The sequence below is a fragment of the Fundulus heteroclitus genome, unplaced genomic scaffold (assembly GCF_011125445.2).
Source record: "Fundulus heteroclitus isolate FHET01 unplaced genomic scaffold, MU-UCD_Fhet_4.1 scaffold_140, whole genome shotgun sequence".
Lineage (NCBI taxonomy): Eukaryota > Metazoa > Chordata > Actinopteri > Cyprinodontiformes > Fundulidae > Fundulus > Fundulus heteroclitus.
The window spans coordinates 445,972-458,352 of record NW_023396552.1 but is presented as its reverse complement, the minus strand read 5'-3'; the positions used below and the strand labels follow the sequence as shown (position 1 = coordinate 458,352).

Here is a 12,381-nt window from a genome sequence, read left to right as displayed (position 1 = left end):
CAATGTGTTGTTTTCAGACGTATATAAACTTTGCATGTCATTTGGATATCAAGTTCCCAAAATATGGATGGAGAGAATAAAGGTACAGAATCAAAGTTTTGCACCTAATTTCTTTTGACATTATTTCACTCAGCGAAAGATTTCAGACGTCCACTACTTAAGTTTGTGACCAGTATACAGTTTACACAATTTGAGTTTTTGTCTAAAAAATTTGAGAGTGATGAATGTGGTTTTTCATATCTCCCCCAAAAACTTTCATCTGTAGACATTATGCAGCAGATCTTTTTTATAAATGTTCACAGAGCACTTTCCCATGTGCACTGATGTTATTATATCAGATAAAACAGGAAGTTGTACGTGTATTCTATCATATTAACTAGATAGTACTTAACAGTAAACCTAGAGCTAGAAATGTTGTTCTCTATAATATAGTATAGCCATTTTTTTCACCATGAGTGCAGAGAAAAAACTCTGTATTTTGTATATAATGAAAACACACATTCATTTACGGTTATATAAACATCTTCTTTATTTACCATAGTTCAACTTGCAAAAGGTTCATATCCAAATAGAAACTTCATTCTAATATTTGCACTTTGTCAGAGGAAGAACAGAGAGTTTTTTTCTAGAAATGTAAAAAAAAAAAAAAAAAAGTGTTTCAAAGCCACTTTGCACACATCAGCCAGTGCAGCTGAACATAACTTCTAATGTGATAACACAAACAAGCCTGTATGTGTTAAAATAAAAGGAACTGTACAGAACAAGTAAGCTATTTAAATTACAGCAGTGATGTATTTTAAATATGAAAGTTCTATTTGTGTGCTTTTAAACAGACTTCCACATTGTTTGCCTTTTTAGCAAAGCAGCAAAAATTGCTAAAATAATGTTGAATTGTAATGGTGTAAAATGAAAATGTGGTCAGGAGTTGATCATTTCTTGCTCTGCTCTGTGTTCTTCATTCAGTCCTCCTGCTTCAGCATGATGATGGGCTGCAGAAAAAAACAAGACAGATTAATGACTTCACATGGTTTCTTGTATGTTTAACAAAAGTTGATATGAAGAAAATAACATGCATACCAAGGTGTTGAAATGTTCTCTGCATACAGCTTTACTCAACCAGTAGATCAAGAAGAGCGCCATCATGCATTCAAAGACCAGCAGAGTCAAGATCAGGCCTATAATCCCAGGCCTTAACTGCACCGAACATAAAAGAAAGTGCACAAATCCTAAGAATCCTGCTGAGCAACACTTGACTGGATGAAAAATGCTGATTTTGTATTTTACCTGGTGATGCATAGGGCCATAATAATAATAATAATAATAAAGATGATAAGGTTTGATGATCATGATGATAGAAAAAATCACCAATGACCAGAAGAAGCCGATGATGTTCAGGGAGAAGGACAGTTTGGTCTAGAAAGTGAAAAAAAGCTGAGTTAACATGAAGAGATCACCAACATAAGATGCAACACGAGCCGTAAATTTTGGCTTAATAGATCCATTTAGAGATGCTGTATCCATGGAGTTGAAATAAATAGACGTTTCTCACGCAAACTGAAGGGGTGCAATACAGTTATTATTATTTATTTTTTTAGAAGAAAAACTTTTAATGTTTAACTTTCTTAAATTGTCTTACTTACCACATGCATGTTTGGACATGTTCCTGCAGCAAAGGACAGCATGCCAGAGATCAAAAACTAACAAAACAATACATCATATTAATTAGGTGAAATTATAATCATATCAGATAAACAAAAATGGATAAAGTTGTGGCCATTTTAAATATTTTTACCAGAACACATGAAACAATGCAGAAGATGATGATAAATTGCTCTTGGGAAATCACTCCAAGTGAGACCATAAACACACCACCAATTGCTTGAGCTGCCTAATTTAAAAAAAGGAAAGATAGATGAAAGAAAATACATGAAACTCTGTAGGATGACAGCAGAAAAGCACATGCCTAAAGTTTAACCTACAGCGTTGGGCTGTTGAACTCACCCCGAGTGGTTTGGGCTTTCCTCTGACAGCAAACACCTTGTAGTTATCCCTGAACACACAGTGGAAGTTCTCCGGCATCAGCTGACCCTCCTGAATGGTCTTCAGGCTCCCGATTGGGATGGTGATGATCATCGATTCATCACAAGCAAACGTCTTCCTCATTTTCCTGCAACACTCTAAAGTGTCAGAGCAGCTCGTGTTTCTGATGGTGATCAGTTCTTAATGTTTTCATTAAATCCAGATTTACCTTTCTGTCCTTCCTTTGTTCGATTCAGACATCAAACCTGCAGCTTTGTCTCATTAGTCCGCTGAGGAAATGATCTCGAATGTCTCTTCTCTCGTTGACTCTCCGCCTTCCAACTACGCCCAAACCACCTCTCACAACCACATACGCGTTTGTGTGCAAACAGCTTCGAACAAATGTTTAAACTTTTGAAATTTGGACCTATTTACGCATTTTGTTTATTTCTAACTAGTGCATTCATTTAACAAGGAAAACATAGAAGGACCACAGAAAGATCAACTTTTGACCAAATTGAATAGTTTCCCAGAGACGAGTGTCAGGGTGAGGAAGTTAAAGCGGGTAATGACCTCATGAGTGATTGTCTTTAGGGAAGTAGAAACCATTTCTGTAGAGTGAGACCCTTTCTTGAAACTCAGAACGAAATAGATTCTCCTCGAGCGATACGCGGTAAGATTGTTTTCAAATATGTTTTTCAAATTAAAAAGCAAGTATATTTCTTGAACAATGTTACACTACAAGCAGGATGAGTTTATGAGCTTTATTCAAATTTCAGACGATTATTTCTAAATGTATCTGCTCGTTAAGTTAGAAATCTATAATACGAATGTCATTTTCTAATTTAATATTGCAGCAACGTCAGGCTGTTCTACTTTTGCTGTTTGTATCATATGTTTTGTTGCAAAGTATGCACATTTTAAACATCTGTCATAATTTGCGTTCACACCCAAATTCAACATTGATTGCCCTTTTAGCAAAAACAGCAAAAATTGCTGAAATACTGTAGAACTTTAAGGCTGTAAAACTATTACGTGGTCAGGAGTTGATCATTTCTGTCTCTGCTCTTTGTTCATCATTCAGTCCTCCCGCTTCAGCATGATGATAGGCTGCAGAAAAAAAACAAGGCAAATTAATAACTTCACATGTTCTCTTTTATGAATAGCAGAAGTTGATATTAAAAAATTAACATGCATACCAAGGTGCTGAAATGTTCCCTGCATACAGCGTTACTCAACCAGTAGATCAAGAAGAGCGCCATCATGCATTCAAAGACCAGCAGAGTCATGATCAGGCCGATAATCCCAGGAACTAACTGGACCAAACACAAAAGAAAGTGCACAAATACTAAGTCTGGAAGATGTGAAGGCCTGGGTGGCCCTACATTTTTGAAACTTAATGAAGACAAGACAGAGGTAGTGATTTTTAGCAGATCCACTGTTTATTCCCTGTCCAGTCTTGGCTCTTTGGCCCAGTATGTTAAGCCGGTTATTACTAATTTAGGGGTTAAGATGGATGCTGGTCTTAAGATGGAAGCACACATCAGAGCCGTTATAAAAGCCAACTTTTTCCACTTAAGGCAGCTAGCCAAAGCAAAACCTATTCTTTCCAGACAGCACTTTGAAACAGTGATCCATGCATTTGTGACCACACGGCTGGGTTACTGTAACGCACTTTATACAGGAGTCAATGATTTATATATTTCCCAGCTTCAGAGGGTACAAAATGCTGCTGCACGTCTTTTAACAGGTACACGAAAATTTTACCACATTTCCCCTATTTTAGCTTCCTTACATTGGTTGCCAGTACATTTTTGGATTGATTTTAAAATTATTTTATTTGTTTTTAAAGCTACTAATGGCCTCGCCCCTCCCTATCTGTCTGAGCTGTTATATTCTTACACCCCCTCCCGTTCCCTCAGGTCAGTTGATCAGTTACTTCTGAGGGTCCCAAAGACAAAGTGAAAGCTCAGAGGGGATCGTGCTTTTTCTGTGGCAGCTCCTAAGCTATGGAATGATCTTCCTTTGAGCATAAGGCAAACCTCTTCATTTGCTATTTTTAAGTTCCTTCTTAAGACCCATCTTTTTTCTTTGGCTTTTGGCACAATCTGAGAGGTTTTCACACCACCTCTCACAACCACATACACGTTTGTGTGCAAACAGCTTCAAACAAATGTTTAAACTTTTGAAATTTGGACCTATTGGTGCATTTTGTTTATTTCTGACTAGTGCATTCATTTAACAAGGAAAACATAGAAGGACCACAGAAAGATCAACTTTTGACCAAACTGAATAGTCTCCCAGAGACAAGTGTCAGGATGAGGAAGTTAAAGCGGGTAATGACCTGATGAGTGATTGTCTTTAAGGAAATAGAAACAATTTCTGTAGAGTGAGACCCTTGCTTGAAACACAGAACGAAATAGATTCTCCTCGAGCGACACGCGGTAAGATTGTTTTAAAATATGTTTTACAAATTAAAAAGCAAATATATTTCCTGAACAATTTCACACTACAAGCAGGATGAGTTTATGAGCTTTAATCAAATTTCAGATAATTATTTCTAAATGTATCTGCTCGTTAAGTTAGAAATCTATAATACAAATGTAATTTTCTAATTTAATATTGCAGCAACGTCAGGCTGTTCTTCTTTTGCTGTTTGTATCATATGTTTTGTTGTAAAGCTACAACAATTAGCTAAATCAGTATGCACATTTTAAACATCTGTCATAATTTTTGTACCCAACAGTATTTTACATATGTACATAATTCTGAATACAAAGATGAACTTTTATTAGGACACACAACATAAAAGCCATCATCTAGTATCAACCCTATATTGTAGAAAATAATTGGTATGCACTAATGTTACATTCTGATCTATAAAGAACGATCATGTCCCGCTGATTATTGTGAACATAGAGTTCCACAGCGACATCTGGTGGGGCCAGATCCCACTGGCCCCAAATGCAGTGACTCCACAGAAAAGGAACTATACAAAAATGTAAGCTATTTATATTACAGCAGTGATGTATTGTAAATATGAACACACTATTTGTGTGCTTTTGAACAGACTTCCCCATTGTTCTCCTTTTTAGCAAAAAATGCTGAAATCCTGTTGAATTTTAAGGCTGTAAAACAAAAACGTGGTCAGGAGTTGATCATTTCTTGCTCTGCTCTGTGTTCTTCATTCAGTCCTCCTGCTTCAGCATGATGATGGACTGCAGAACAAAACAAGACAGATTAATAACTTCACATGTTCTCTTGTATGAATAGCAGAAGTTGAAAACATGCATACCAAGGTGCTGAAATGTTCTCTGCATACAGCTTTACTCAACCAGTAGATCAAGAAGAGCGCCATCGTGCATTCAAAGACCATCAGGCATTGTATTGGACTCTATAATACAGGTCGAGCTTAATGAATTTTGTTTCAATAACTGAACTTATAAATGGAATCTCAGATTTATCAGAGAAAAAGTGATATATGTCAATAGTTTATTTCTGTTTACTTAGAGGAAGATGGCTTAGAGCTAATGATAAGCCCAAATTCAGTTACTTAATCAGAAGATTAAGATCTGACAGTCCTACCTCACAACTTCTGCTCCTCCTCCATAGCCCCTTTATCTCAGGGTGTTCCTCAGGGTTCGTTGCATGTTCTTCTCCTCTTCATCCTCTACATGCTTTGTCTTGGTAAAATCATGCATCGACATTGCTTCCATTTCCTCTGCTATGTATGATGACATACAAATTTACGTTTCCACCACACCCAAAGCACTTTGCATTGTCCTTGTGTGTGCAATACAAATAAATTTGCCTTGTCTAGATGGTCACACACTATCCGGCAGAACATAAACGTAACGTGTGTAATTCAAGTATTCTGATTGGACAATGTGAGCTTGGGGCCAGAGAATTTGTGCCTCATTGCTGTCTACTGAGAGTGTGTTGGGCATGCGCACTGCAATTTCATATGTTCATTGTATATACAGACGTTGGTGGGCCGGCTCCATTATCAAGGCGTCTCAAGAGGATTTAACCTACTGAGCTTGTTAGTTTTCTGACAGACTTAGATATATAGACACAAATGTTTCTCACAGAATTTTATTGGTAAGAGAATCGGTCTTTCTTTTTACAACATTGCTTTATAAAGAACGATCATGCAGACATCACAAAAAAGGAACTATACAAAAATGTAGGCTAATTATATTACAGCAGTGATGTATTGTAAATATGAATACACTGTAAAAGGCTGTAAAACAAAAACATGGTCAGGAGTTGATCATTTCTTGCTCTGCTCCGTGTTCGTCATTCAGTCCTCCTGCTTCAGCATGATGATGGGCTGCAGAAAAAAAATCAAGGCAGATTAATAACTTCACATGTTCTCTTGTATGAATAGCAGAAGTTTATATTAAGAAAATAACATGCATACCAAGGTGTTGAAATGTTCCCTGCATACAGCTTTATTCAACCAGTAGATCAAGAAGAGCGCCATCATGCATTCAAAGACCAGCAGAGTCATGATCAGGCCGGCAATCCCAGGAACTAACTGCACCAAACATAAAAGAAAGTGAACAAATCCTAAGAATCCTGCTGAGTAACACTTTAACTGGATGAAAAATGCTGATTTTGGATTTTACCTGGTAATAGATAGGGCGAGAACGAAAACCACGATAAAAAATTACAATGACCACAAAGACAGAAAAAGCTGCCAATGACCAGAAGAAGCTGATGATGTTGAGGGAGAAAGACAGTTTGGTCTGAAATGCAGAACAAAAAAAACTAGTTAGCATGAAGAGATCTCCAACACAAGATGAAAACATGAACCGTAAAATTTTGGCTTAATAGCTCCATTTAGAGAGCTATTAAGCTCTCTAAATGGAGCTCTCTAAACTCTATGGTATGGTTGTATCCATAGAGTTGAAATAAATAGACGTTTCTCACTCAAACTGAAGGGGTGCAATACAGTTAGCTTATTTTTTTATTTTATTATTTTTGTTATTTTTATAGAAACTTCTTTAGCTATTAATTTTTATCTGTCTTAAATTGTCTTACTTACCACATGTATGTTTGGACATTTTCCTGCAGCATAGGACAGCATGCCAGAGATCAAAAACTAAAAAAAAAAAAAAATTATAACCATATCAGATAAACAAAAATGGATAAAGTCGTGGCCATTTTAAATATTTTTACCAGAACACATGAAACAATGCAGAAGATGTTGATGGGTGTCTCTTGGGAAATCCCTCCAAGTGAGACAGCAAACACACCACCAATTGCTTGAGCTGCCTAATTTAAAAAAAAAGGAAAGCAAAATGAAAGAGAATACAGGAAACTCTGTAGGATGACAGGAGAAAAGCACATGCCTAAAGTTTAACCTACAGCGTTGGGCTGTTGAACTCACCCCGAGTGGTTTCGGCTTTCCTCTGACAGCAAACACCTTGTAGTTGTCCCTGAACACACAGTGGAAGTTCTCCGGCATCAGCTGACCCTCCTGAATGGTCTTCAGGCTCCCGATTGGAATGGTGATGATCATCGATTCATCACAAGCAAACGTCTTCCTCATTTTCCTGCAACACTCTAAAGTGTCAGAGCAGCTCGTGTTTCTGATGGTGATCAGTTCTTAATGTTTTCATTAAATCCAGATTTACCTTCCTGTCCTTCCTTTGTTCGATTCAGACATGAAACCTGCAGCTTTGTCTCATTAGTCCGATGAGGAAATGATCTCGAATGTCTCTTCTCTCGTTGACTCTCCGCCTTCCAACTACGCCCACACCACCTCTCCCAACCACACACGTTTGCATGCAAACAGCGATTTCAACAAATAGTTTATCTTTTCAAACTGTGACCTATTTATGCAGAGTTTGTTTATTTCCAAATAGTGCATTCATTTAACAAGGAAAACATAGAAGGACCACAGAAAGATCAACTTTGGACCAAATTGAAAAGTTTTCACAAAGACGAGTGTCAGGGTGAGGAAGAACCAAATGAAGCGGCTACTGATCTCATGACTGATTGTCTTTAGGTAAGAAGAAACCAAGACTCTTGCTTGAGACACAGAGCGATATAGATTCTCCTTGAGCGACGTGCGGTAAGAATGTTTTAAATTATGTTTTTTTAATCAAAAAGCAAAAACATTTCTTGAACAATGTTACACTACAAGCAGGATAGGTTTATGAGCTTTAATCAAATTTCAGATAATTATTTCTAAATGTATCTCCTCGTTAAGTTAGAAATCTATAATACGAATGTCATTTTCTAATTTAATATTGCAGCAACATCAGGCTGTTCTACTTTTGTTGTTTGTATCATATGTTTTGTTGTAAAGCTACAACAATTAGCTAAATCAGCATGCACATTTTAGACATCCGTGTGTTCATACAAACCCAATGGTATTTGATATATGTACATAATTCTGAATATAAAGACAAGCTTTTATTAGGACACACAACATAAAAGCCATCATCTCGTATCAACCCTGTAAAGTAGGAAATAAAAGGTTACTATAAGTATGCACTGATGTTACATTCTGATATCAAATGTGATTTGCATGAACTTCCATTTTGTATTTTGTAGAATATGACAAAGAATCCTTTTTTTGTTTTTCCATTATCATACATCGTATTGGACTATATAATACAGGTAGATCTCAATGAATCACAAAATCACTGAAAAGTGAATTGTGTTTCAATAATTGAACTTAAAAAGTGAAGTTCACATATTACACTGATTTATCAGACAAAGAGTGATATATGTCAAGAGTTTATTTCTGTTAATTTAGAGGATTATGGCTTGGAGCTATTGATGAGCCCAAATTCAGTTACTTAATTAGAAGATTACATGATGAGACCTAACAGACCTCACAAATCAACAGTTCATTCACATTAACTTATGCTCCTCCTCCATGGTCCCTCTATCCCAGGGTGTTCCCCAGGGTTCAGTTCTTGGTCCCCTTATGCTTATACCTCTACATGCTTTTTCTTGGTAACATCATCTGTCATCATAGCATCCGTTTTTACTGCTATGCTGATGACATAAAGATTTACATTTCCTCTCCATCGACAAACCTCAATATCTACTCCACCATCACCCGCTGCTTATCTGATTTCAAAATTTGGATGAAGTACAATTTTTTCAAAAGAACCTGACTTTTGCTCAGTGACCCAATGTGTAATTTTCAGACGTATATAAACTTTGCATGTCATTTGGATATCAAGTTCCCAAAATATGGATGGAGAGGATAAAGGTACAGAATCAAAGTTTTGCACCTAATTTCTTTTGACATTATTTCACTCAGCGAAAGATTTCAGACGTCCACTACTTAAGTTTGTGACCAGTATACAGTTTACACAATTTGAGTTTTTGTCTAAAAAATTTGAGAGTGATGAATGTGGTTTTTCATATCTCCCCCCAAAACATTTATCTGTAGACATTATGCAGTAGATATTTTTTATAAATGTTCACAGAGCACTTTCCCATGTGCACTGATGTTATTATATCAGATAAAACAGGAAGTTGTACGTGTATTCTATCACATTAACTAGATAGTACTTAACAGTAAACCTAGAGCTAGAAATGTTGTTCTCTATAATATAGTATAGCCATTTTTTTCACCATGAGTGCAGAGAAAAAACTCTGTATTTTGTATATAATGAAAACACACATTCATTTACGGTTATATAAACATATGTAACCTATGTTTTTCAACTTAACAAATGCCAATAACTTATTTTAAATATCTATAAAAGAAAACAAATTGCACAGTTGGTAACATGTTGCGTTTACATGAAATATGTTTATGTTACTTTTAATGTTCAGTAAGAAAATAAACACAAACATTAATCCACGTTCAGACATGAATTGGAAAAAACATGACCAGATGTTTTAAAAACACAAAATGGTGAAGCAACCTTTTAAGGTTCAAGATGTTTTTAATAGTTACAAAGTTAAATCACTTCTTTATTTACCATAGTTCAACTTGCAAAAGGTTCATATCCAAATAGAAACTTCATTCTAATATTTGCACTTTGTCAGAGGAAGAACAGAGAGTTTTTTTCTAGAAATGTAAAAAACCAAAAAACTTTTAAGAACTTTAAGTGTTTCAAAGCCACTTTGCACACATCAGCCAGTGCAGCTGAACATAACATCTAATGTGATAACACAAACAAGCCTGTATGTGTTACAATAAAAAGAACTGTACAGAACAAGTAAGCTATTTAAATTACAGCAGTGATGTATTTTAAATATGAAAGTTCTATTTGTGTGCTTTTAAACAGACTTCCACATTGTTTGCCTTTTTAGCAAAGCAGCAAAAATTGCTAAAATAATGTTGAATTGTAATGGTGTAAAATGAAAACGTGGTCAGGAGCTGATCATTTCTTGCTCTGCTCTGTGTTCTTCATTCAGTCCTCCCGCTTCAGCATGATGATGGGCTGCAGAAAAAAACAAGACAGATTAATGACTTCACATGCTCTCTTGTATGTTTAGCAAAAGTTGATATGAAGGAAATAACATGCATACCAAGGTGTTGAAATGTTCTCTGCATACAGCTTTACTCAACCAGTAGATCAAGAAGAGTGCCATCATGCATTCAAAGACCAGCAGAGTCATGATCAGGCCGACAATCCCATGACTTAACTGAACATAAAAGAAAGTGCACAAATACTAAGAATCCTGCTGAGCAACACTTGACTGGATGAAAAATGCTGATTTTGTATTTTACCTGGTAATGCTTAGTGCCATTATATGGATTCTTAGGATGATCAAACATGGTTATGCAGTACGAAAAGGCGACCAGTGAACCGAAGAAGCTGACGATGTTCAGGGAGAAGGACAGTTTGGTCTGAAAAGTGAAAAAAAGTCGAGGCAACATGTAGAGAACTCCAACATAAGATGCAACAAAAACCGTAACGTTTTGGTATAATAAAACCATTTAGAGATTTTAATTTAGTAGAGTCATAATAAGTAGACAGTTCTCAAAACAAATTTAAGCTGTGAATCTGTGAGGTTATTTTTAATTTTTATTATTTGTAGAGGAACTCTTTTTAACTTTTGATGTTTATCTTTCTTACCACATGCATGTTTGGACATTTCCCTGCGGCATAGGACAGCATGCCTGAGATCAAAAACTAACAAAGAAATACATAATATTAATTGGGTGAAATTATAACCACACTTGGAAAACAAAAGAAACGCAAAATTTGTGGCCATTTTAAATATTTTTACCAGAACACTTGAAGGAATGCAGGTGAACATGGCAGATTGCTCCTGGTAAATCATTCCAAGAGTAAAAATGAAAACACCAGCAATTGCTTGAGCTGCCTAATAAAAAAGAAAAAAAAGGAAAGAAAAATAAAAGAGAATACAGGAAACTCTGTAGGATGACAGCAGAAAAGCACATGCCTAAAGTTTAACCTACAGCGTTGGGCTGTTGAACTCACCCCGAGTGGTTTCGGCTTTCCTCTGACAGCAAACACCTTGTAGTTATCCCTGAACACACAGTGGAAGTTCTCCGGCATCAGCTGACCCTCCTGAATGTTCTTCAGGCTCCCGATTGGGATGGTGATGATCATCGATTCATCACAAGCAAACGTCTTCCTCATTTTCCTGCAACACTCTAAAGTGTCAGAGCAGCTTGTGTTTCTGATGGTGATCAGTTCTTAATGTTTTCATTAAATCCAGATTTACCTTCCTGTCCTTCCTTTGTTCGATTCAGACATGAAACCTGCAGCTTTGTCTCATTAGTCCGATGAGGAAATGACCTCTAACACCAAATGTCTTCTCTGGTTGACTCTCCACCTTCACACTACGCCCACACCACCTCTCACAACCACACACACAGGTTTGCATGCAAACAGCTTTGAACAAATATGTCAACTTTCGAAATTTGGACCTATTCATACAGAATTAGATTAGTGTATTTCTGAAGAGTGCATTCATTTAATGTCATTCTAAAGAGTGCATTCATTTAAAGGGAAATGCAGAAAGACCACAGAAAGATTAGCTTTTGATCAGACTGAATAATTTCCCAGAGACGAGTGTCAGGGTGAGGAAGTTAAAGCGGGTAATGACCTCATGAGTGATTGTCTTTAGGGAAGTAGAAACCATTTCTGTAGAGAGAGACCCTTGCTTGAAACACAGAACGAAATAGATTCTCCTCGAGTGAAACACGGTAAGATTGTTGCTTTAAAATATGTTTTTCGAATTAAGAAGTAAAGAGATTTTTTTTAACAATTTAACACTACAAGCAGGAGGAGTTTACGAGTTTAAGTTTTTATCTGAAATATTTATTTCTAAATTTATCTGCTCGTTAAGTTAATCTAAGATACAAACGTTAATTTCTAATCAAATATTACAGCAAGCACAGGTTCT

At 36.3% G+C, this 12,381-nt stretch overlaps 2 protein-coding genes across 5 annotated transcripts in view; one reads left to right on the top strand and one right to left on the bottom strand.

The window, feature by feature from the left end:
- si:ch211-269k10.4 (uncharacterized protein LOC100150242 homolog) overlaps positions 1-12,381 on the top strand; it is a 36,444-nt gene that overhangs the window by 14,951 nt on the left and 9,112 nt on the right. Inside the window, exon 1 of one of the 4 annotated variants that reach the window (XM_036129117.1) lies at positions 2,667-2,692. The exons of 1 other annotated variant lie outside the window; for it this stretch is intronic. The gene's annotated coding sequence lies outside the window, so the exon portion shown is untranslated. Of the gene's footprint in view, positions 1-2,666; positions 2,693-8,025; positions 8,102-12,088; positions 12,182-12,381 lie in introns of those variants that run through there. 2 more of the 4 variants (XM_036129116.1, XM_036129114.1) reach the window with 2 other exon arrangements.
- Positions 9,935-11,912, bottom strand: LOC118558656. Its single transcript, XM_036129113.1, has 7 exons — positions 11,698-11,912; positions 11,451-11,616; positions 11,236-11,331; positions 11,082-11,138; positions 10,733-10,852; positions 10,531-10,647; positions 9,935-10,442 (listed from the first exon to the last, which is right to left on the bottom strand). The coding sequence occupies exons 1-7, from the start codon at positions 11,727-11,729 to the stop codon at positions 10,413-10,415; spliced, it is 618 nt and encodes a 205-aa protein (XP_035985006.1). The 5' UTR covers positions 11,730-11,912; the 3' UTR covers positions 9,935-10,412.